Here is a 25,967-nt window from a genome sequence, read left to right as displayed (position 1 = left end):
GGATCACAGAAGAGTGATTAGTCAACTTGTGGGTATTCTTCCATTTATATTGCCCTGTAAAAGTAAATAGTTATTTTTCATTTCTTTATCGTTGTTGTTTACAACAAGATCTATTGGCTTGGGATTTACCAGGAGCCAGTAACTTTTCATGTTGTTGATACTTTCAGATTGCTAATTGTATTCCTATAGAACGCAAAACCAAGATAAGACATTTGTTTCTTTTCCATTTTCCTCCACCATCCCCCATTTCCTTTCTTTTCACAGAATATCTCCATGCATAACACAGTTGGAGGAGCGATGGCAGGACCTGGATCTCACCAGCTGACGAATACGAGGATGCCAAACCACGATACCAGCGTCGTGATTCAACAAGCCATGCCGTCTCCACAGTCCAGTTCGGTCATTACTCAAGCACCTTCCACAAATCGACAGATTGGGTAAATCCATTTCCATTTTCTCATTTCTCCAGTTTTCTGGCTCCAGCAGCTGTGTGTAGCACCAGATGTTGCCCTCATGGTTCTTGAGGTTCAACTGTATGCAGGACCAGATGTTGTCCTTGTGGTTCTTGAGGTTTTGGAGCTCACACTTGATCCTACCAGCATGTGGCAAGGACCCCTACAACATGCATTGTAGGCTGTGGATGAAATGGCCAGGATGCTACAACTACTCCAGATCTGGCACTTGGTTCAAAAGGGGCAGAGTGCTGTATTTGCAGGGAAGTCCTGCTTTCTCCTTCCTTTTTTTTTTTTTTTTTTGTTCATGTTGTTTCTGTAACTGTTCTGGGAAGAAAGGAAGAGCATTTCTGAAGCTGATCCTTTAACTTCCTTCAACAGGAATTCTGTGTGCTCAGTGGGATTAGGCTATTTCCTAGGTACTCTGTTTAATTGCAGAATGATAGAAGACAAAATAAAAAGACCATCAAGATAAATGGAGTTTGGCACAGCTACCTCTGTGAGCAGTTGCTCAATTTGTGATGATGGATCGATATTTATTCTCATAGATTGACAATATGGATGCTTATTGTATTGGTTTCAATGCCAATTGTGTGCTCATGTTTGCAGAACTACATGTACAAACGCATAAGTGTACACTTAGTTACTTCCAGCAGACATAAGGACCTTCTAAATCACAGTAACTTCTTTTAGCTATACAGAAACCTCCCAGATGGCTTGAGGGATATAAGGGTTTTTTTTGTCAGAACTTTGAAAATTTGATGGGGGGGTTATGCATGAAAACATGTGGATAAAAAGATAAATCAGTGGACTGAGAATGAAGCAGCAGTCTAGATTCATTATTGGTCATTTATAATTTGGTCACATTCATTATATGATAAGTGCGAAAGCAGCCTCTGTCCCCAGTCAATGTCTAAATAATTGATGAGCAAATTGCAGCCTCTTCAGAGTAAAACAAAAAAGTGAAATCCTGGCATTGAAAACTCAAAATCCAGTTATTCTTGAGTTTCATTTCAATAATCCTGATGGCAGAATATAGACCACAAGCTTGCCACCTCCTAGTGCCATGGTAATGTACTGTAATGGTTCCCCAGCCATGCACAGGACATGGGCTCCATCCACTGCCCAAGTTTTGTGCTCCTGGCAAAGCTCCTTCAATTTCCTTTTTACCAGTACTTCAGGATTTGGTTCTTAATGTAGAAATCTGATAATATGGGTAAGGTAAAAACGTTTGATAGATGTGCCTTTGTGTATGCTACCTGTGGACAAAACAGAGTGTTCACTGAGATTTCATGTGCAATACCATTTGCCTGTAAATCCAAGAAAGTTGTTGTCTTATATATGTCCATTCTATTCAAAGATGGGGGCTGGGAGGGAGGGAGGGAGGAAGGAACAGTTTCTTTTTCAGTTTTAAAAAGAAAAACAGCTAATGCCATTATTTGGGTTAAGGATGATTAAGCTCCAGTTTAAATTGTGACTTAAAAGGTCTGGTGGTAATTATGATTCTAATTAAAAACAACAAAAAAAATCCAAACAACTTTTAATACTCAGTGGTGAGGTGTTTTATATGGGACTGTACGTGGCTTCCAAACAATTGTTTCTATATAATGAGAAAAAAACTGCATGTGGTTTTGCAAGACCCTGTCAGTCAGGTTTTAGGTTTGTGTTGGTTCAGGGCCATGGTGATTAGAATCTCCAAAGTTGGAGGGGTTGAGGATAAAGAGGCCTGTTTCCTAGTCAGTGGTGAGTGTCTCGTTTGGGAAACTTTGTCATGACATATCTTAATTCTCCCCTGTGACTGAATCACACAAATGTTTCCTAAGTCTGGGTCTAAAGCTGCTCTATTGGGAGGCAATTGTCAGCATTTTAGTCTCTGTGTGAGTTGGTATGTGAATGAGACTTATGGTGTGACCTCCAGCATACTCTGTTCCCCATTCTTCCCTCTTCCTAGGAGGTTTTGTTTTTTGTTCATGGTGTGTCCTAGGAGATAATTGCTGCATTTTGGACTTCATCTACTTGCCAAAGCGTTGAGCATCCTTGTTTGTCTTCTTTTCCTTCAGTCTTTTCCCTGTGGTGCCTGTTTTATTTATTCAAAGAACATATCTTGTCATTTCCATTTATCTTCATCTTATCCTTCTCAACGTGCAAAGAATTATATCCAAGACTCATTCACGAGGAACAGAGACTGGACAAGCGTTTCAGTATTAGCCAACTGAAGAAAAATCTAGAGGGATTCAGAGAATGTTTGAGTTCTGCAACGTTTGGTGGTTTTGGTTTGGCCTTAGAAAGATGGGATGGTTCAGCTTTTTAACAAGCCCACATTCTGTGCTGCTCAAATCAGTGGTTTTGGGTTAGATTCTCCCTTTTTAAAAAAAAAACAAACATCTGAAGCTGTCCCAAAGGGTGGATGAGTCCTTACCATGGAGAATTATGCCAGGGAATATGTCTTGTAATGAACAATAAAATCCGTGAAGAGCAACTGGTTAAAATTCTCATGGAGCTAGTTCTGTAAGAGCAGGATCAAGCCCTAAAGGTTATATAGAACCATCTTGTAGCAATATTCTGATTTTTATCACAACCACAAATATTTTAGTGTCAGACTATGGCCAAGCCACCTGCAAATGTTTGTGATGGCCTTACTCCAATGAAAACAGAGAACAGCAATGAAAGTCTTCATTTAGACCCTGTTCATAGGCTGTGCTCCAGTAACACAGAATGGGACCCACCTGTGCCCGCACACAGCTCATTTCATGGCGGGGAGAGGGTGAGTTCGCAGCAGCTGATGTTCCCAAGGGATGTAATTTTTCCCTACTTTCTTCTCTCCTTCTCTTTTCCCTCCCTCTCCCTCCCTTCCCCTCCCCCCCCCTTTTCCTGCCCCCTCCTCTGGCTCTGGGGGGTTGCACATAAAATGAGACATTGACTCAAGGCATGGGAAAACATGACAGAATGAGTGTTGTTGGGCAAGCCGAACTGGCACGGCGTGTGTACGTACATTGTTTCAGGTAATAAGCTTAGCTACTACTGAACAGGCATCCAGCCAGATTAATCAGAAAAAGGGAAGAGCAAGAAGGTTAATAACTTAAAAAATAAGACAGGGTGCAGCCCCTCTTTCCTCCCACCATGTACCTGGTTGGGAACAAACAGCAACATTATCGCTGCAGCAAGCTGGCGGGTTGGTATAAAGGTCCCAGATAGTATTTATGTGGTGAGGCAGTCTCTAACCTCCTTGCCGTCCCTCTTTCCTCCCCCACAAGCCTTTAGCATGTGGGAGGAATGCTGTAACTAGTAACTACTTGTGCTGATGAAAAATCAGTTGAGGAACACTTAGTAGTGAAGGGTGTCTTTGGCTGATTAATAGCACATCGTTTGGAGATAAGATACATGGAGGAAAAGCAGTAAGGCATATAGAGGAAGGGGAGAAAAAATTATATAAGACATACATTTGTCAAAGCTATAGAAAAGCAGATAAGCTGAATCAGCTCAAGATATGGGACTTTGAGCTAGGCTGTACAATAGCAGTGTTTGTCTTCTTTTTTTTTTTAATAACTCTCTTTTTTCAGTGACTGACTATTCAGCCACGTATGTGAAAATCATGGTCAGACAAATTGGTAATGACACAGTACACTGGTTGCTTTATCTGGGCATATCTTTCAGGTCTGAAAAAGACATCTTACCTATCAAAAGACTCTAGGTGGCTGCTGCCTAACAGCTCCACTTTCCTGCAGAATGTAACCCGCTGCTGTTTTTCAAGCTAGTAGCAGACGTGGCTAATAATTATTCCAGCTTGAAACTCACTGGTACAGCTCTATATCTGACAGGGAACACACGGGGATTCAGGGTTGTCACAGATCCAGCAAGTTGTTAACACTGTACTAAATGGAGAGGGAGATGTGAGTCCCATTTCAGTGAACTTGGTCTCTAAAGTGGACATAGAGCACTAACCATGTGATGTAGATTATCTGTTTTCAAAGTCTTGTAGAGCATTTTAATCAAGATAAGATGGTCTTCTGGCACAGCATCAGAAGGGAAAAATTGCAACCACATTTGATGAAATGCAAGCAGGTAGGAGAAGGCAACAGGGCTTTGGAAGATGCCTCTTGTGCTGAAGAATCATGGTACCAGTGGGAGGACAGCCTTTCAGTCCCCACGTGGAGCCTTCACTTTAACACCTATGTGATTCCTTCCTGTTTCCCTCTCTTCCCTCATATGATGCCATATGTCTCTCTCTGTTTGCAGTTTATCATCTTTTCATAGGGTTGAATGTTTTCCAAGCAGAGGGGCATGGGAAATGGAGTGGTCATGAAAATTGCATGTAATTGGACTAACTGAGGTTCAGTGACACAATGAAGAGCACACTCATTATGCCTTGGAGATTTGGAAAATGAAAAAACTTCTTAGCTGTAGTCTTAATCTGAGGGGCTTGGGGATGGCAGAAAGCTAAGGTTCCTCTCTGATAAATACAGGAGTTTTACTACAGCAGTGAGTTTTCTGAGACTGCAGCTGCTGGTCGAGTTCTCAGAGTATCCTGCTATCATCCTTTATAGCTTGAGGAAACAAAGACTCCTGTAAGAGACATTCATGGGCAGAAACCCTTCCATAATGCAACTAGTTCTGGAAGGTACTTGGAATAGTCTGGTAACTTAGACGGGTTTTTGAACATGCCAGAAGAAGTCTCTCTTTAAGCTCCTAGTAAGTTGGAGGAGTCGTGGCATCAAAGGGGCCATGGGATGATGTGCTTTGATTAAATTCAAAGACCAGCTCCCTTTCCAGGAAACCTGGGACAAAAGCCTCTGTTCCAACTGTATTTGAACTGAAGCACCACAGTATGTTGTGAGATGAGAAGAAATATGCAGTGAGAGATGAAGTATCAAACAATCTCTCAGTGACTTGATCAGGGCCATTCTGTAGCCTTGGTAGTGAAGGATGTAAGAACATCAGTTGCATCACTGGCAGAGGAGGAAAAGTGAGAGGTGGGAAGAAACAGCATCTGACAGTGTTGCTCTGTCCAAATACTATTTTTTTTTGTCTTTGCTCTCAAAGTTGAGCTTTATTCCGTGTTTAATGATCCTGCTTCTTGTTCACTTTACACTAAGACATATTTTCTGTAGTCCCTTCTACTACACTGACCTTGGCCCATCTTAACATGGAATCCCATCAAATCACATCTGAGCAGCAGCCACGAGTCTCTGGGAAGCTCAGGCGAATTACTTAGAAAATTGTTACAAGAAAGTTATTACAATTATTCACAGAAACAAGTTGTTTCATAGCTTAGGGCTAATAGACAGGGTGGTGTGGAAGAAAATGGAGTCTGATGGATCTCCTCAAGCTGTTTCATCCCTCTTCGCTAACTATCTGCTGTCCAGGTCCACACATTGACTTGCAGACCAAACTGTGATGCTTTGTGTGCAATGTTTGGAAGCTCTGCTCCCAGCCTCCCCTCTTGTCCTTTGCAGCGGCATGTTCAGGAGCTGCTGACTCAGTCTCTCCTGACACTGCTGAGTCAGGAAGAAAATGAGCAAACAGCATTGGTCTGCATGTGAGACACAGCACAGAGGGGGTGATTGTTCATGACATCTCTCTTCTGTCCCCAACCACATAATCCCAATCCCGTGCCTTCCCAAAACCCCGTTTTTATTTGCTGTAAGGCCTAGAGAGGGATTGGAAAGTACTGACATATATCAAGATGACTTTCAGGGGACTGAAAGGAGGATCATGAGCCAGGTAATAAATAGCCTGTCAAACAGGAATGAAGACGGTTTAGTGTGTTTCTTATCTGACTCAAAGTCAACTGTTATCCTGAAAGTTTCATGCTTGTTATGCAGTTAAATTTATTAAGGAAGGCAGTATCTTATGCCTATTACTTCATAAAAGTCCTGAGTTTAATACAAATGATGCTTGTTCACACTAACACACCAGAAAAAAAAGAAAAAAAAGGCATCAGGGACAATGTGTGGCTTGCTGGCCACTGACTCTTATTAGAATTGATGTCTTTTATTATGGAGAAAAAACAGCCTTCTGCCTCTCCCAATGGTTGTTTCAGATAGGCAGTGAAACCACACTCAAGCCAGTTCTTATATAAGTACTTTCTAAGAAACGGATCATGATGTTTCCATTCTGGAAAGCTCATCCCGCCCAAGAACTATAGGAAAGCAAGGTCAGAGTAGTGTACTGCACTCACAACTGTATTGTAACAGAAATAGCAAGCATTCATGACCATAGGTTGGCTCTCACATCTGAGTAAGTCACAAATAGGATTTAAATATGATATACAGAACTTGGAGAATACAGCACTGATTGCTTAATTTTAGTGGTTGGTATCTCTTATGTGCCTCTCATATATATATGTGTGTATATAATACACACTGTATAAATCTTCTTTAAAGGTGTCATCAAAATTTATAGTCAGAGCTTCTGATTTATATGACTCTCTGAACTAAAACAGATGTAAAATCATTTTTGGATGGAATTGGATCTCAGAGCTGCAGCAGGTTTGATTTGACAGTTCAAGCTTTCCTAGCCTAGAAGTGAGCAGTAGAGCTCTGCACAGCTGAATCACATAGCTCTGCTCTTCATCACAGGTTTGCACTTAACGTGCCCTGATGCGTGATTCCAGTGTGTGTTTTATCCAAGTGTCAGCCTGTTTGACAGGTAACTAAGCCGCAGTAAAACACTAACTCAAACAATATAGACTTTGTTTGGTGTAAGGCTTTTCTATTATTGCTATTTATTTCTTTTCTTTTTGCTTAAGAGAGCAATTTGTAGGTTTCAGAGAAGGAGCAAGCTTTGAGATGCTGCCTCACACCATGTCAGTTCAAAGAAGGGCTTTAAATGTTTGCTGGGGGTAGCACCACGGCTACAGTGATGGAGTAGGAAGGGAAGAGCTTTATGTACAAAGAACTCTTACAAAAATTCAGTTGCTCGCTGAGAAGTTATGTTTGTATCTGTTTCAATAAGGGAATTGTCATTGATGTGGTGAACAGAAACCATCTTGATTTTACATGGTTTGTCTTGCCAGTGTGTTTTTGAACACTTTCCAAGGGAGATAAAACAATACCGTAAGTTACTAAACTACTATAAGTTCTTAAAGTGTTAATTTAAAAAAAAAAAATAATAATCTGGTACCTGGCTGAAAACCAATGACAATAATTAAGAAAAAAAGTGCCAGGGGCAAAACACAGAAATTATAGTCTATGCATAAAGTGGGTGGATCCTATTTTATCACCTGTAAAAGTAGGCCTTCCTATTAGAATTGAGTTTTAGAAATCAGTCCTACAGTATGGTCCCACATAAGGCTTATTCATGGTTTTGTTTATACTTATGGACAGGCCAAATACGCATTTGTAAAAAACCAAACCCCACACCAAAATCCCAATGTAACTTAAATCAAAAGCATAGATAAATCTAAGATGACAACACCACCAAACTGACTTCTTTTAAACAAATGAAATTATGCTTGATTTAGAGGGAAAAAATATTTTAAATAAATCTGTCATTTTGGAAACCATCTGGCAAAGTTCCACATGGTAAATCATAATTTTAAATTGTCTTAGCAATGTTTAGTTACAAATTGCAAGGAGCTGGTGACTAGACAGAACCTGTAGGTAGATTAATAAGCGTTTAGTTGGATGAGTGCAGGAAGAGTATTCTTTGGAAGAAGGAACAAACTAGAGAGTGTGTTTTAGTAACGTTTACTGCTATGAGCATCTATATACTGCCAACAGAGACCTTTACTCTGAGCTCACATAAACGAAGTGGAATTTTGCCAGTAAAAGAAGGGGTTGTGTTGCTCCAGTTGTAGGATCCAGGTCCTAATTGGTTTATGAAATGAAGGGGGCAATCTTGGAGCTATTACCAGCTTCCTCTGCTGCAAGTGAAGTGAATCACAGCTGTTCTGATAGGGTCCATAAAAACTTGGAGAGGTAATAAAATGTTTTCAGTGGACAATTCTCCAAATGAGTGAAATCCAAATTCCTAGCTTATTTGACAGCCTTTAGAGAATTGTATATACTTCCTGGGGAATTCTGATTTAGATTATGTTACTTTTTATCTAATTCTTTAACTTTAGCATGCAGGCTGACTGATGCTGTAAATGGCTCAAAGTAACATTCCTAATTCTTTTTAACCCTACAAATTGAAATATATTGTGTACATATCAAACATTTGATATAAGAAAAAAGTTGTGCCTCTTGTTCATTTTCTACCTTTTCTTGCCTGTATCTCCAGACTTTTCCATGTCCCCCATCTCTTGCTGTTTTTTTGTGAGCTTAAAAAAAATAAATAACAGTTGGTGACAAATAACCCTAGACAAAATATTTTTTCCCGTGCTTTTTTTGATGAAAATGGTAGCTTTTGATCTTCATAAGTTTTCCTCAAGCAACTTAAAATTTTCTAGACCTGGTCAGAAGTAAGGATACATTAATCCTGCCTTCTTGGTAGAGCAGTTGTTCTGAACCATTTGTTCATTGGTTCATGGCGGTTCTGAGACTGACTGTGTCCATCTGATAGTCCCTATGGATCGTTGGCATGGGTTCAAGTAAACCTGACATTTTTGGTATCATTGTATATGTTGAGGAATTCACAACTTTCCATGAAGACCATTCAGTGTTTGGTTAGTATTATGTTGTTCTCAGCATTCCCAGTATTAAGCATTTTATTTAGGACATGGATGTCTTTCAACGTTCCCTCCCAAAATGTCTGTGACTTCCCAGGTAAAGGCAGAATGACCTCACCTTTGAAAGTAAGATGATCTAAAAAAAATAACACACATAGAGAACATAAACATAAAGTTTCTTAATGAATTGTGTTTCCAGTTGGTTAAATCTCAGCTGGTTGGGCTTGAAGCTCACACCACCATGCAAATCCATTTTCACACCTGTAGCCAAGCATTTATACCATGTGTCATTGAAGCTTATCCCTTTATATCACTCCTGTATGGCAGGTGTTGCTTGTCCTGTCTTAGACTGCTGCCTCTTGTGTCTAAAGAACAACCATCCCAACACACTTCATCTGTGGTGCTGTGTAGACAGCCTCTGGTCTGAAAGGAGTGTGACTGGGAAGCAAGTGCTACTAGCTACAGCTGAGTACCTGGCTTCCTTTTCTTGGCAGGTGGTTTCTCATGCTGCATGTCCCTGGCTTGTAACATGCGGTAGGGTTGTCCCGTGTATTGCATAGGATGACGTTTGAGATATGCACAGACCTGAATGGTGATGCTCTCCAGGAGCATCTGGGCAGAGCTGCACAGAGGAAAAAGCTTTCTTGGCATGCTAATGGGTAAACCTTGTCTTCTCAGCTAGTGTTTTTGCACTGTTACTGAAAACTGCTCCTGGAGAGATGAACTGCTGAATTAACGTGCCTGAAGGCATCTCCCTTTGGATATGCTGGACTTTCATTCATTCATTCATTCATTCATTCATTCATTCATTCATTCATTCATTCATTCTTGCTGTGAGTTGTTGATGTAACTTTTTTGGGCGGCATGTGTAAATGAGCATTATGAAAGTGGATAAAAGGCAGCAGTAGTTTTTAGATATTAGGTCAAACAAGAAGGTCTGTTAAACTCAACAGGCTGTTATGGATGTCTGATCCTGGCTGAAGCACTGATGCAACATTTGAAGACATGAACTGGACCTAGTATACACAGGAGGCCAAATTTGAATCAATTTCCTATTATTTCTCTCAATTTATGCTTGTTTTTAGTACTTTCATTTGCCTGAGGTTACGTGGTTTTAAACTAAGTCCATATTGAAGATACATGGTCAGTAGATTATAAAACCAGAGCTAGTTAATATGTACAAGTGGAAGACTCATGTGGAAAACTTCTTTACAATTAATTTCCTTTTTAGCCTGTCTTAACTTTTTTCCCCAGCAGTCCATTCCAGGCCCACAGAGGAAAGAGACCTAGAATGTCTTTGAATTGTTTCTGATCTGTGGGGAAATAAAATAGGAAGCAGAATAAGATTTCTACTGTAAAGTAGCAAAGAAAGCTAGAAGAAAGCAGTTAGTGAGTTCCTTTTGTGCCATCCTAAATGGATGTGAAGAAAGATATGGATTCTGGGCTGCACAACAGGGAAGAAAATCCATACTTGCTTCCAAATTTTCCTCTGGCTTCTATATAGTTCTATTGTTCCAATAAGAAGTTTGTGACTCAAAGGATTTATTCAAAATCTATATAAAACATAATAGGCAAAGTTCATTCCAGAAGCCATCAAGGGAAACTGTATTTCTCTGTAGGGAACGCTGGGGTCCCTTCCAGTCTGGTCTTTTTCTGTACACAGCCTAGTAGCATGAAGCTTTTTGTTGCAGATTAATGCAACATCAAGGGTTGTGGGGCCCTAACTCCTATAAAGCAAATGCTAGAAACAATATTGGACCCGAGAAGAATCCATAAATACAGAGGGAAGCAAAAAGCCCTGTATAAAAGAAAACAGGGGTTGAGTATAAAAGAAAAAAAGCCACATTTCAGAGCTCAAAGGAAAAAAAAAAAAAGTCTTTTTTTTTTTGAGAAAGGTCTTTGGAAATGTTCAATTTTCCTTATGACCAGGTTGGGAAGCTGTAAGATGTGTCCTTGAAGGCGGTGTAAATGACTCCAAGCCAAAAAAACCTTCTCCGTGTTGACAGTAAAAACCCACCACTGATGTATACATTTCCTTCTTACTCCTTCTGCTTGCCCATTACATGATCAGGAAAAGAGAGACACCCCTGCCATGTTTACAGGCCCCAACTTGTTATTTGTATGATGGACAGAGAGCTAAAAGCTGTATTGCCAACACTGCTTATTGGAAAAACCTGGAACTAATTAAGGGACCTCATTTGTTAGTGCTTGTATGTTCACCGGTGGAAATTATTTAGGAGAACAGTTCTCCCAATACAGAACAGTGCTCTGCAATAGAAATGTAGAAAAAAGACAAAGGCAACAACAGCTTTGGGGGGATAGAATGAAAAATACTGATCTAAAAAATTGGACTACATTGGCTTTGAAAGTAAATTTTTTTGTTTTCCAGTGGGGAAAAGAGAAAAGTAATTTGCCTGAAGTAGATGATGACTTGTAAAATTTTTACTTGTTAATGATTAACTTACTTGAATGAAACATAGGAATTGCAGTGGGAGATTCAATTGAGTAATTTTAAGCATTGGGTTATAATTTTATTACTGGGTCTGCTGAGTGTTCCTGTGTAGGTATCTTCTTCCAAGAGCCATGAGCACTGTGAATCTTTTTCAGGCTACTTTTTCAAAATCCAGGCTGTGCATTCCAAAACAAAGAAAACAAGCTACTAAAGCAAAGGGACTTCCAATATTTCAGTTGGGTCACAGGATACAAGGTGAGCATACCTGTTGTGGAGTGCCTTCCTTCTTGTTGCTGAGATCTGAGTACTTTTCTGGATGGGAAACATCAGTACTGTTGTTTCACTCCAGAAAGGCATATGGCACAACATGGTGCAACAGAGATGAGAGCTGATGAGTAAATGAGTCATTGTCAGTAAGGCAACACAATGTATTGTCAAAAGAAAAAAAAACATCCCAAACCAAACAACAATCTGAAATCAGTTGAAAATCAATCTGAAGATTTCAGGCTTTGTTGTAATTTCTGTTTGCAGTCGCTTCTGTGTTGTCTGTTGTGCACTGGATGCATTCTCTGTTTTGACATTTGCTGTGACAGTGCAAGGCATAAACATGTACATACTCTCCTGCCAATTTTTTAGGATACCTCATCACTTATGGTTGCACCTAGATGCTCTCTTTCCTTCTGGTTCTCTAGTTTTGTGAGTTGCAAGGGGGCACGATCTTACTACAAGTTGTGAGATTTCCACTCCCAGCTCAATGGTGGCTCCAGGGTTCAAACTTGCAGCCTAAAAATGAACCAGGCTGAAGGGTCATTACTGTCAAGAATAAAGCCATGTACTGTAACTGAGTGTAATCAGTTTGGATCACATTTGCAGATTCTTTGTATTAGCTTTATCAGGTCGGGCCATCAGAGAGCAGATAGACAGGTAAGACTGAAAGACCTCTGAACCCAATTAAAGTTGTACCACAAAGAAATCAAATTCATGTGGTTTACATTTCAGAAAGTTACATTTGGTGGGCTGTACTTACTTTTATTCTGTAACCTAATGCAGACCATGTGAACATTTGAAACGCTTTTAACAGTTAAACCAGCTCAAATAACACAGAACCAGAGCAGCAATAAAGAATGAATTAAGACTGATTGCAACTACAGCCAATTTTTTTCCTCTTAAAGAAATATAAATAAGTGATATATTTTTAAATGACCATGTATATATATATTAATTTCATCTTCACCTTTTAACACAACAATAGCCATTCTTTTATAATTTAAAATAAGTGTTTGATTTAAAAAGCAATCCTAAATGTACAGTCTTCTATTTACTGTGTTTTGGTGAGTTTGGATGTGCTGTGGAACCACTGATATTCCCATTGATGTGCATAGTTTGAGGATTGGTCATAAAGCTCTGAGAGAATTCTGAGGAGCTGACATTTAAAATACTTGGCACAGTAACAGCACGAGTGTGTGAGGATAAGAAAATAGGTGGCTTATTTGCAGTCCCTTTTCTTAAAACCAATAGATGTGTGTGCAGCCTTCTGTTCACAGATGCTCCTTGCTTGCTGACATTAGATAGGCCTTACATGTGGAGCAAACAGAGGTCCAACTGATGCAGGCTGGTATGTATTCAGTTTCTCTATTTGGTAAAAAAAGAGACTGAATGGAAGTCCCAAAGCCTCCAGAAGACCTGGCTGGAGGTGGACAGTACCAAAGATGTCTAATATATTGCATCTGTCTTAAGGAAGGTGATGCAGTTTGCATCCAAAGGGAACAAGATCACTGGCTTGCTTAGCACCAGGATCGTTCAGTGGATCAGTTTCCACATTTTTGCTCTGTAACAATGACTTTCTGGGAATTTGGGAGGTCTTTCTGGCATTGGGGAAGGAGATCAGGCCCGCAGCTCTTGTCTGTGTTACATTCTTTCCTGAAGGAAGAACTTCCCAGGGCCCCAAGCCTTTCCTTGTATCTCCCAGGCACCGAAATGCAAACCTCATGCCATTCTGCTTTTTGGCACAGGGCCACCCGGCTATCAGTGACTGAGCCCAGCTTCCTGGCTCTGGAGCACGACTGCTAGCCTGAGTGGATATAGCTCGTTTCCCCCAACATCTGTCCTGATGTGTCTGTGTGTGTAACAGCTTTCCTCACTGCTCCTTCTGCAGACCTGACCGCTCTCTTGTCTTTGACCACCCTCTTCCCTGTAAGCGTCTGGGGCAGAAAGCATGTTCAGGCCCAGGCCTCTCAAATTCGACCTGACTGAAACCTAGAGCTTGTATCACTGAGATTTTTAAATTTATTTATTTATTGTGACTGCTGTTCTTTCCACAGACAGCAGTTCTGAATCTCTCCTCCTTTCCCTTCTTCAGCTTGAAGATCTGCTCTTGTGCTTATTTTTCAGAAGCAGACAATTAGAGAGGAAAGATGTGTGTTGATTTTTTTGTTTTGTTTTAAATCTTAGTTAAAAACATGGCAAAACACTTGTTTTGTGTAAAGGAATGTCCTTTGTATTATACCTTTCCGGAGCACTGACTCATGAAATGCAAGCTGTTTCAAAGTGTTAATGCAGGGAGCTGAAGCTGCTGTTGTTAAGTCTCAGAGGTGGTGGGATGGGAAGAAAATGTCCATGTGCATCAATGCACAGAGACTTTTCTACTGTGTGGGGACAAGAACTGGTGGAGCGGGAGGTGACACACTCCCTCTTCTCTCTTGCTTTTGTTATGCTGGGCTTGGCAAGGTAGTTGAAGATGCTCGTATGGAACTAGGAAAAGAGGGGCATATCCCAGGAAGGTTAAAATGGGAAAATGGCTACTTCCAACGCTGCCTGCTATCACTCAGCAATGAAGAGAAACAGAAGGCTTTGTCAAGTTCTTTAGAGAGCAGACACTGTAAACAGAGAAAAAACTCAAGTTCTGTTTGTAAGAACAACAGAAAATCCATCAAAGAATAGATTGGATCAGCTGGATGCTGGATGTTGGACAGAAAGCAGTGTCAGAAATCATTAAAGTGCTAGCCTGCACCTAGGAAAGTTCACTTTGGTTTCTTTTTCACTACTGATTTCTTTATGATCTTTGAAAAATTTCTTGGCCTCTCTCAGCCCCAGTTCACCAACTGTAAAATATGGAAAGAAATACTCCCTTACTGTACCGGAATGTCAAAAGGAATTTAAGTATTGCAGAAGTGGAAAGTAAATAGGTTCCTCTGATGAAATGTCTTGAACATTTGATGTAATTAAACATCAGGGATTTTTCTGAATATATAGTTATTTGCAACAGAAATAGAGAAGAATGATTATGATTATGTAATCATGTCTATAATAATGTACTATTAATTTCCTGGAAGCTAAAATATACTGCAGAAGGTGCTTCAAACAGAGTGAGACAGATGAGAATGCTTATATTAGACTTTCTGCAGACATCATGACAAACTAGTCCCCCCCACCCATGGCAGAGGAGTTTGACTAGATGATCTTTAAATGTTTCTGGTCTATGATTTCCAGAAAATAAATTGGAATGGGAATTAATTTTATCAGACATATTTTGTCTGATAGGCAATAGAGTGCTAATACACACAAGGAATAGAACTAAAAGTAATTTCCTTTAGTTTTTCAAAGTCAAGATAAACCAAAAGCTAAGAAACGTTAAGATTTGTTTCAAAGGACCTCAACATTTTCAAGTGTAGGAGGACTTTAATTTTCTTTCTCTTTTTTCTTTCTCTATTATAATAATTTTTTTAATGTCCTGTTGAATCAGGCATTCACAAATCCTGCAAACACTAATTTTTCTTTTGTGAAGCACTATGCTTCAGTTATATTTTCTTTTCTCATTCTGGATAATTAATTCCATTATAGTAGCCCCCAAAGACTCTAAAACAGACTCCATTCTTTGCAAAATACTCAAAAAATTAATTTTATGTCGAGAGAAGTACAGGCCTACAATCCTCTCCCTTGTCTTCAGCCTCTCTATTACATTCTTTCTCCTATCACTTTAGAAGGTATCCATTCATTCATCATCTTTTGTGTATGTTTTCCTTGTTTTCCCTAGACTGGGCTACGCAAACTTAGCGGCAGACAGACTCTGAGGAAGCTTTCTATCCTAATTCCTTTCCATTCATGAAAGTTATGAAGCCCTGGTAGCGTGCATGCTGCCAGTAAGACAGAAGTAGCATGGAAGCAATACACTTCCCTAGCCCCCCTCCTGCCACGGGGTGAATTGGACACGCAACAGATAAAAGTGACACTGTGAGTCGGAGGCATATCCATGCGGATTGTTTTAATCAGATGAAGCATTTGAGAAAGGAAGAGAATTAAGTTTCCTGCGTGGCCTTCAGTGGATGGCCTGCACGGCCTCACAGGGCAGCGAGGAAGGTGACTAGAGGCTGTAGAAAAGTGCTGCCTGTGCTCTCAGACCAGCAAGCCTGAGCTCTTCATTCAGGTATGAGAATACCAAGTTTAGGAGAGGAAATCCACTGTGCCGGATGGGGGAAATATCCAGCTTCTATGAGCAGGGACACACCAAACACAAACACTAGATTGAAGAGCAGCCCTTCAAAGTGAAAACCTTTTAAAAATAACTTCCACCTGGTGTGCTTTCTAGGCTATTGGAACAGGCTACTGCAAGAATGCTTCATGCCTTCTTTTTTTTTTTTTTTCTCTCCTAACAAGCTACTAACAGCAAATGAAGAATAACACCCTCCAAACAATGCAGCCTGGGGCCTAACCAGAAAAATCATCATTTCCAAAAATTCCTATTGACAGAACTGCTGCAGCAACCTTTCAGAGCTGCACCCACATCCGACGACAACAACAATAAAACGCTGTGCTATTTTTCTTACCTCGTAAAGTTGTCATCTCAGCATAGCTAAACATCTTAGTTGCCACCCAGCCTGTAAACATCCTTCTGTGGAGAAGGTTATCAAATAGGTCATTGAGAAGCAGCTCTCACATTATCTAGAGTATTATCTAGAGCCCTCAGATTTCCTGGAGCCCTTTCAATCTGGTTTAAGACATGGTTATGTTACAAAGACACAGCTATTTCTTGGCCATTGCTAGTCTCCTTGATTTATTAGCTTCTGCTAATGGATAAAGACTAAGTGCTCAATCTAATCTGACCTTTCAGACATGCTGGCTGTCAGAGTGCCTTTGCTGGTCACCCTGTCTATTTTACTGATGTCCCTCTAGGAAAGTGTAGCGATCTAAGAAAGAGAGTACATTCCCTTCGGGTTACCAGCTTTAATTCTGTACCCTTCACAACTTCTAATATTAAATGTGAAATACCAGGCTGCTCCTTCTGGGAACAGGACCAAGCGCTCCACTGTCCTAATCCCCTTCTAGCAGGCACACGCTTAAAGATGTCCCCGTTCAGGCGGTCTGCACAGCATATGCACCGGTTTGAGAACCCTTTTTAGTACCTATTTGCTATGCCAGCCTCTAGCCTGTCACTCCCTTCCCTTTCTTCAAGACTATTAAAAGAAGGAGAATGCACTGTCCTCATCTGCAGATTCACTTTTAGATGTTCTGTAATCAAGTTTTGCTGACATGAAAATTGAGACTACATAAAATATGGATGCCTTGAAGTATTAAAGTATGAAGAAGCAAGGGAAACTATCTCTAAGGATCAGCTTTCCCCATTTAAAAGCAGTGTATTCCCAGATTCTGGTTTGCTTAAAGACTTCTCTCTCTGCACAGCCAAGCGCCTGCACCTCATCAGCAAACAATGGCAAAGAATCACGTAGCAGGATCCTGCCCAGTTCACATTTATTTAACCCTTTGCCACCAGTATATTCTTTTCGCCAGGCATCTCCTTTCTGACTAAAACAGATGCTTGGATTGCTGGTGCCAGAGAGTTAATCTTATTAATAGTTTCTCTGTTTATTGTCAGAGGGACTTGGTTGTACTCTCCTCTCTGGGCCAGTAGGTCAAGGGGTTCAAGTTCCCTACTGAGGCTTGGAGCAAATCTTGGTGCTGACTGTGCATGGATGGGGGGACATGTTGTACTGGTACAGACCCTGACTTTCCAGTAAGATGTTAAAGTGAGGTCTCTCCTGTCTTTTTCAAAGACACTCCAGGTAGAAATTACTGAACCCCTTCCTCATTTGTGTATTTGGGTGCTTTATTTTCTACCACAGGACCCCGTTCCCCATGCAGCCCTCCCTTCACACAGGATGCTAAACATATCTGCCTGGCTCTGAATGCTGCACGTATTATGACAGTGTAAGAGATTGTAGTGATGCTGTCTAGCACCTTGCTTTGTTAAGCACACTTTTTTATTTAAAATTTGGTGAAAGGAAAATGAAAAAACCCAAAAAAACCCCTTAAGAAAAAAGCAGAAAGAAAAGTTAAGTGAACACGTTACATGACAGCTTTGTTTGGACTCCGTGAACTTGTAACCTCTGTAGCAAGATGAATGTATTGGGTATAAAAGGCAAATGTTGGCAGCTGCACTTCAGTCCTTTCAAACAACGTCAAGATCTGAGTTTGTGTGCCCCACACTGAGTACCGGCTCTGGAGAAGGGAGGCAGAAGGGCTAACTCACCATGCTGCCACCCAGCAGCAAGTGCCCTCTTCTCTTACCCTTAGGAGGGATGGTGGGGAGGCAGAGTTTTAAGCGTCAGGGAGGTGAGCCCGTGCACTTGAGGTGCAGGGGAGTGATATGCTCACTTCAGACTAGCAGTAAGTAAACGGATTTATGTTGGAATCTGGAAAGAACAATGTGTCCAAACTCCTTTTCATAGGATGGAGTAATGACTGAGTTCACAACAGGGAAAGGAGAGGAAGGGGGGAAAAAAAGCTCAGAAAGGTGTTTTCTTTGGGCTTTCCCTGGAACTGTCCCTTTGTCTTCACTAAGTGGAATCTTCAGGAGTTCATCTCAGCCTTTCACCCAGGGACTCCTCTGCATGGAGAGAAAGCAGCAGAGGGGGTAAGAACGGAAAAGTGCTCGTGCTCAAGTGTTTCCAAATGTTTCACAGCCATACACATTTTTCAGTTCTCACCCTCCACCCTATCACCACTCCCTCCACATAAAATCAGAGACGGAGCTCAGGCATCTAGGCAAGAAGGAACCCTCCTTCCCCTTTCATAGAAACCTGTGTGTCCCTGTGCAATGCTTATAACACACTAGGACTCAGCTAGGACAGCTTGCCAAAAGGCAATGTCAGAGAGGTGCTGAAAGAAATGCTGCTCAAAGATTTCCTGGAGCGTCAGGTCATCCAGTGTGGGAAGCAGGCAATAGTCCTTTCTGGGATCATGGATACAGGGAGCTTCAGCTAGACTGCAATGAAGGATTAGCAAAACTATTCTCCCAGCGTAACCCCTGCCTTCGATAGGAAAACAGCAGTTACTTTCCACTCCACTCTGTGCGCAAAACAAGGCTGAAATATGATATTTAAATTATTCCCAAGGACGCATCTGCTGAAAAGGAAGGCACGAGCCAGATCCTCCCTTGTGCTTGCTCTTTGTCACAGTCTTGAATTTTGGATCATTATAAGGAGGGGGAGAACACACACTAATTCCTAACACTGCTAGTGTTTCAATGAGCACTGCTATCAATCATGTAGGTCCTCGCTCTTCCTTATTATATTTGGATAAGTAAAATTGCCAATAGTGCAACAAAATCAGCCAAAGTCAGCCCACAGGAAAACAACCCAACCCAACAATAGGATTGAATGTGGTCCATTGTCTATTTCTGTACGGTACAGAAATAGTAAAACCAGCATGAGCGTGTGAGATGAGCCCGTGGTTAGATGGAGCCATGGGACAATGGATGTGGAGCTGACAACCACAGGCTGCAGTACCACAGTACTGCGTTGCTGCTGGCTACGTGAACGGCTGGTTGTGTCACCTGGTCATTTAGATGCTCTGGGGCTGAATCCAGCCTCACTGCTGCAGTTCTGCCTGCTCTGTACGGACACTGCGAAGGGCTGTTTGTTTATATATCGATGAAAGCATAAAACAGACGTTGGAAACTTTCACTCGTGTCATTATTTTCAGAAAGAAAATGACTGCTGCAAACTGCTTGATAAAACATACATTTTCTTCTGTAAAAGTAAGCCTGCTGCTGTTCATCATATTACCAATAATGGGATCAATATCAGGATAGCCATTACATTTTATGCCGGATCTTCTTCTACATTTCTGCACCTGTAGAAGATGTTTATTTCTGATTTCTAAGACATTTCAAATCCTTACAATTGGAGACAGACCTTAAAAAACAACCCAACAATTCTCTAAGAGCAAAAAAGGTTTGCTTGGTTTTCATCTTTCTGGGTGATAAAAAGTAGTTGTTTCTTTTGTGTGGCATCTGCTTTTTCATCCTGGGTGGGGGTATGTTGAGATGTGCTTTCAAGTCACACTATCAAGGTTTTTGCTGTGTCCATAAGGGCTAGTAATGTAAACTTTCTTTTTAAATGGAGCATTACAGTCTTCCAGAGTCAGTGTTTGAAGAAAAGACAGACACGGTGAGGCTCACGGTAACAATGCTAAAGTTTGAACTGAAGAGATAGTAATGGAAGGCCAGAAAGGGTCTTTTATCATCTTGGCAGTACTCAGTTACCTCTGTCTCCTTGCTGTGGCTACTTCCCAGCTCTACTTGTGTAGCTTTTCACATCTTTTTTTGCAAGTGGCAGAACCAAATGAACTGTTATGGATGAATGATGGAAAAAAGTATATTGAATGGTTTGACCTAATTCTGAAATTTTGTGAGGCCACTCTACAGGTTTGGTGTGGATCTTCCAGTTAAGTTCACTTTGTATTGCCATCTCCACTACATGAGCTGTGCCTGGACAAAGGGCTGCTGCCTGGATGACTGTTTTCACCCACAATTACTTACGTATGGAGAAAATGATGGAGGCTTTTGTTTGTGTACGGATGTTGGTGCCTCAACTTCTGATATTTCTCTAAGTGCAGGGAGTGTATATATTTTCTTTGCATTTAACAGTGGTAAATTACAGTTGTGGGAAGGGGGACCTGTAAATGTTGTTAGCTCCTGTCAAGGTCTTTGGCACCCTCCTGGCAGTCTCTCCGCTGGCTGTCCGCATCATCATGAACGGTAGATTGCATTGAAACTGGCTGCTTGCTTTTTGTTGTTACTCTTTCCAACCCCAGTTAAGGAGCTTTCCACCCACAGGGGATGACAAAATGGAAAAGATGGTGACCCTGCTTTAATATGTTCTCTTTCAAAGAAAAAAGCAAAATAAAAGCTGGTAAATAATCCTTGCCTTGGCGCAGGGATGGATGGAGTGCTGCCACTGAGCACAGCCTGCCCCTTTGGGCAGGGAGGGACACAGTCTGGCTGACACGCTGGCACTGGCAAGCTGCTGAAGGACCTGTGTCCAGCCTCCCTTGGCTAGAGGGGAATTGACTGGGAGAGTCATCAGGTCTTTGGGGATGGGTGGGAGAGAGGAATAGCCTGCTAGCAAACACATGGTAAAAGGCTTCCACCTCTCAGCTTTGGAAAAGTCTTGGAAAGCCAAGTCCCATGTGTGTGGTGTTTGCATACTAATGCACTAAAAAAGTAAAAGTTTGGCTGGTGTATATATACATTTTATTTTTTTAAATGAACGTATGTGTTAATAAAACTCTTGTGGAGAGTTTGGAGGATAACTAATGTAGATCTAATAAATGTCTCAGTGTTTCATTGAAGAAATTATTTGGAAGTCAACTTTTTCAGCTGGTTCTTAGTCCCAGTGAAGCTATTGGCAAAACTTTTATTGGTTTCAGCATAGCTATGACTTCTCTGTTACACACTACATCACTACATCCTTTTTTGTGGAGCAAGTTGCCGTAATCAAATTTACCAAGACTATCCAGTTTTGTGAGAGCTGAGCACTGCCATCTGCATTTTAAAAGGCAGTGCACCTAGAAAGAATATTTTGTGCTGAATAAACAAATTTTTGTCCAGCAGCTTGGCTTAACAGAATTACCCCAACATTTTATTTTTTTCTGAACCTGTCTTTTTCTTCAGGATGTGCTCTGTGAAACACAAAATAGCACAGGACATGGGATTTTCTGGGCGGTTGAGAGAATTGTTTATCAGTTCTGACATAGGGGCGTAGATATTTTCTTATATTTCTTCATCTTGTCCCAGGCAGATTTCCCTGAACCCCCTCTGCTTTTCTTCTCCATTCATGCCTGCCCTTCCTCGCTAGCTGGAATCAGGATGTGGATTTCTTCCAGGTGCCTTTAAATGTGCTTTATTCCCTTTGTTTTCCTCTTGTTGTTTCTTAAAAGGTTGATAAGGCTGAAAGAAGAGATGAAAATATGGGAATTAAACCGTGTTATCTTGAGAAGAATGAAGCTAAATTGTTGGTTTAAATTTTGTAAAATGGAAGAGGAATTCTGGAAAACTTATTACATGGTGGCTTTGACAAATGCTGACTGATTTGGGAACAAAATCAGAATGTGTTTTAAAGAACCAAAGTTTGCCGCAGCTGACTTCTTCCTCTCAAATCAGACAGACCTACTCTTTCCCTTCCCCAAAGCCCAAGTCAAGCACTAGCACATATGGTGCTTATTGTAGCATCAGGACTTATGTCTGAAGATCGAGATGAAGCCGGTACAGCACTTTCCCTGTTCTCCACCACTACCCATTTAACACCTTTTCTCTAACCTTAACCCTGCCTACTGCTTTGCCTTGAAATCTTTAACTGAACACACTGGTTTTGGCTTGTGTCTTGTTCATCAAAAGTTTGGTGAAGGCTTTGAAAAAATTTTGTCACGGGCTGAACCTTGTCAGAAAAATGGGAGCAAGTGCAAAATGGTGTAAGATTTAAGTCAGAACTATTTTTGAGGCTGTAGCAAATTTATGTTTCACAGGGGCTTTCTCTCTCCAGACTTTCCAAGAGCTAGGTCCATGTCCAGGTTCGATACAGCTGGAATCAGCTGTTTCCAGTTTCAGGACATCCCATCAGGACACTGTAAATACTTTGGGATGTATTCAAACTTCACATGTTATGCTGACTTTGCAACACTACTTACCTACTTGCAGTGAAGTCCAAGCCGAAATAACTTACCGCCTCAGAGCTGTGTCTTACTGTTTTGCAAGAACTTAAGATGTACAAACTCACTTGTGAGTAGTCTCACTGCCTGAGGCTTTTCAGAGCACCAAATTGAAGGATATTCTTGAGACGTTTGATGATGCTTTAAAGGAGGTTTTTTTATTTCACAGAAAACTAATTTATTATATTCCTAAATAATTTCTGAAAATGAATTTACTTATGTCTGCTAAGCCATAACCCTAATCCTGCATTTACCTAATTTGAGGTTCATGTAGTCACTTCTATTTCCACCTGAACAAACTTAATGCAGTTGAAATCTCTGCCACTAGAGAACTGAATTTAACTCAGCCAGCTGCTTAACTACCATCCGTAAGCAGGGCTTTTGCAATAGAGATGAAGAAAGCAAAATCTTCTGCCTCCTGTTGCAAGGGAACTCCCTCTGACATGTCAGTGGGATTGGTATTTAAGCGTCCACGATGACAGCCAGCTGCTGCAGAGCACATCGCCTTGCGCCGGCAGTGCCTTCCTCCCTTTCTACTGTCCTTGCTTTCGTGATAGCTAAGCCAGGCTATCACTGTGCAGCATACCTTATCTTGCTCTATCCGTGCCAGCTCCATAGTGCTCTCTGACCTTTTCCAGTCCTGATGTTTCTGAGCTGACGGCAGCTTAGGTCTAGCTTGTGCCAAGCTGGTTTTTTTTGGTTTGTTCTGTGATGATGGACGAAACATGATGTAGCTCAGCCTCGTGTTGTGCTCCTCTGATCTGCACAGTGAATGACACTGGACTTGTCAGAGGCCTAAAAGTGTTGAATTGATTTGTAAATACTGGGAACAGTTACTAATAGCAATTGAATGCTTTATTTCCTGCAGTTCTGTCATTCTTCCCCCTCCCCCACTTTTTTTCTATGCTCAAAGGCTGAAACTAATAAACAAGTACAACTGCAGGTTTCTGCGACATGACTTGGGTCAAATTAAAATCCAGTGCCTGAATTTAACTGTCTTTAAGGGCTTGGTTGCCACTTGAGATATTTCAGTTACAATGTCTGCTGAATTTATTTAAACAGAACCTGTCTTAAAATGAGACTTTTCTCTGCTCACGCTGCCCTCTGCCAGGAGCCCGACTGCAGAGCATCGGTGGTGGTGTTTGGTCTCCCACGGGCAGCTATTACTGTTGCACTGTACTCTACCACGCACAGAGTCCCCAGCCTGCAGCCTGTTGTCAGGGAGTTAAATCTCATGGGGAGGGATAGGGGTGCCAGGTGGGGTGCCGGTGGGTGGTGGCTGTAGGCAGAGAGGAGCAGACCAGTGGGAGGACGCTGCTGCCAGTTGCAGAAGAGCTCCGTCATACAGCAGGAATCTCTGCCCTGGGTGACGGACAACGGTGATTAGAAAAAGGGTAAATGTCAACATTGTTCTGGATTGGTAATTGGAAATTTTCCAAGAGCATTTTAGACACAAGACTTTGGAGGGTTTCTCCTCCCAGCTTGCTTTCCCTCCTCCTCCTCCTCCTTCTCCTTCCCCCGCTAACTGCTGTAACTCATTCTGTCAAGTACTGAGTGCTGTCCCTTCAGACCTTCAGATAAATCCTGTACAGCAACAATTTTAAAAGCTGCCGTAGCGTCTCTTTCTGTCTGTCTGTCTTTCCATCTTGCCTTCCTCCTTCCTAATTTATATGGTGGTGAGGGGAAAGTGGCCATGCGTGGAAGGTGGGGGTGGCGCAGAGCAGAGGGATGAAAGCCGTGTTTTGACACATGTGGCTTTCCATTTTTGTAGAGGTCGTTAGCACTCTGCTTAGTGACCACGAGTTGATTACTAGCACCGTGCAGCAGTGATGCTTTGCCAAAACGCTTGGAGAGGAGACCCATGTTTTCACTCCCCTTGTCCGATTCATTTTAAAATATATTGTTACCATCAAGATTTAAAGAAAAATTTATTGCTTGCAAAGAGGGAACCAAATCCCCAGGGCAGAATAAATAAAATAAAAACACGAGAAGTGCATTTATAGTCCTCCTGAAAGTAAGAGTGCAGTCTTAAAAAGGTTTCCTTAAAATGAAAAATGGATGACTTAGTCGCCAACTGCTACTAATCTAAAAGTTAGTGCTTTTGATAGTGATGGCTGTGCTGCTAACTCTTCGTTAGCAAGGGTATTTAGTTGTAGGATAAGAGGGCTTTATAGAACATTTGCTCCCCTGTGGTTTAGAAATTAGCCTGTATATGGAATAAGTGAGCAAAGATGGAACATATTTTCCATTGCCCTAGTTATTCCTGTGCATATGTGTATGTCTTGGTGTGCTTTTTGCATGTGTGTGTGTGTGTGCACGTGCTAACAGCTTTGCGGTGATGATGGAGATGATCAAGATGATACAGAATGGAAATACTGTGTGATTTTCTGTAGTCAGCCTTTTAGGGCTCCCTTTAATTGTGAAAGGCAATGATTTCTGGAAAGCAGGTTTGCCAGCAGGCTACAGTTAAGATCCTCAGATGGTATTTACTACAGAAATGTACATTACTGTGATGTGTTTGAGTCTGGAAATACTTTTTCCCAGAAGGGAGAAAACACCTTGTGATAAAATGCATTGCATTTTACTTGTTTATTCCATGTTATGTCTTTCTAATGAATTGTGGATCTAGTCTTGCTTGCATTTAAGTTAGTGGAAGATTTTAACTTGAAATCAGCCTCGTAAAATCAACCGTATCTTGCTCTGATGCCCAGTGTGGGATTTGTCTTACAAAGCTCATACTAGCATTTCTGAGAGTCAGGAGCTGCAGCTGTTCCTCAGGCCATCAGCAATGACACGAGTCACAGCAGCAACCATCCAAAACTCCTTTTCCTATGTTAGTTGCTGCTTTTTCAGCCAGTGTCATACTTTGCCTGAAGACTATATCCACTCTCCAGTGGTCTCAGGGCAGCACGAACAGAGGCACTGGGGTAGGACTACACCAGAGTTTTCCTCCAAGTCTTGCAGAGAAGCACCTCTCACCAGTGGGGACAAGAACAGGGAGAACTACATGGTCTGGCCTTCCACTTCAGCTGCCAGATTTGCATTTCAAGAGTAGCCAGCAATGGGGAAATGAGGTGTTCAAACTGATGAGAGTCTTGCCTGTACTCCAGAAAATGGGACTATTTTCTTCTAAATATGCTCTGTTGAAGGTGGCATTGCTTTCTGCTCTTTCCTGGGAGAAGATACAGGAAAAAATTCCCCTTTTTCCAAATTGCTGGTTGAGTTGTCCTCTGCAGAAATCCTTCCCTGTGCCACTGTATGTCTAACTCGCCTCACTATCTTTTTGTCAATTGGTTACGGAGCGTTAAACCGATGAATGACTTGTGCCCTGGGGCTATTTCTTAATACTACTAATAATAATCCTTTATGCAAAATTTATATTTTTAATATTGAAAGTGCTGATAGTAATTAAGCAAACCTGTGATTAGGAACTGCAGTGGTGCAAAGCTTCGGGACCAACAGGAGAGAC

The 25,967-nt window shown here is 41.3% G+C and overlaps 1 protein-coding gene across 1 annotated transcript in view; it reads left to right on the top strand.

The window, feature by feature from the left end:
- The window catches only part of CREB5 (cAMP responsive element binding protein 5), a gene marked incomplete at its 5' end in the record, with an annotated part of 249,996 nt that overhangs the window by 82,271 nt on the left and 141,758 nt on the right, over positions 1 to 25,967 (top strand). The window contains one exon of the mRNA XM_084280315.1: positions 265 to 437. Within this exon, the coding sequence (XP_084136441.1) occupies positions 265 to 437 (173 nt within the window). The remainder of the gene's footprint in view (positions 1 to 264; positions 438 to 25,967) is intronic.

Source organism: Gallinula chloropus (genome assembly GCF_964237585.1).
Source record: "Gallinula chloropus genome assembly, chromosome: 2".
NCBI lineage: Eukaryota > Metazoa > Chordata > Aves > Gruiformes > Rallidae > Gallinula > Gallinula chloropus.
The sequence above is the reverse complement of the archived record's forward strand: the minus strand, read 5'-3'. Positions and strand labels throughout refer to the sequence as shown.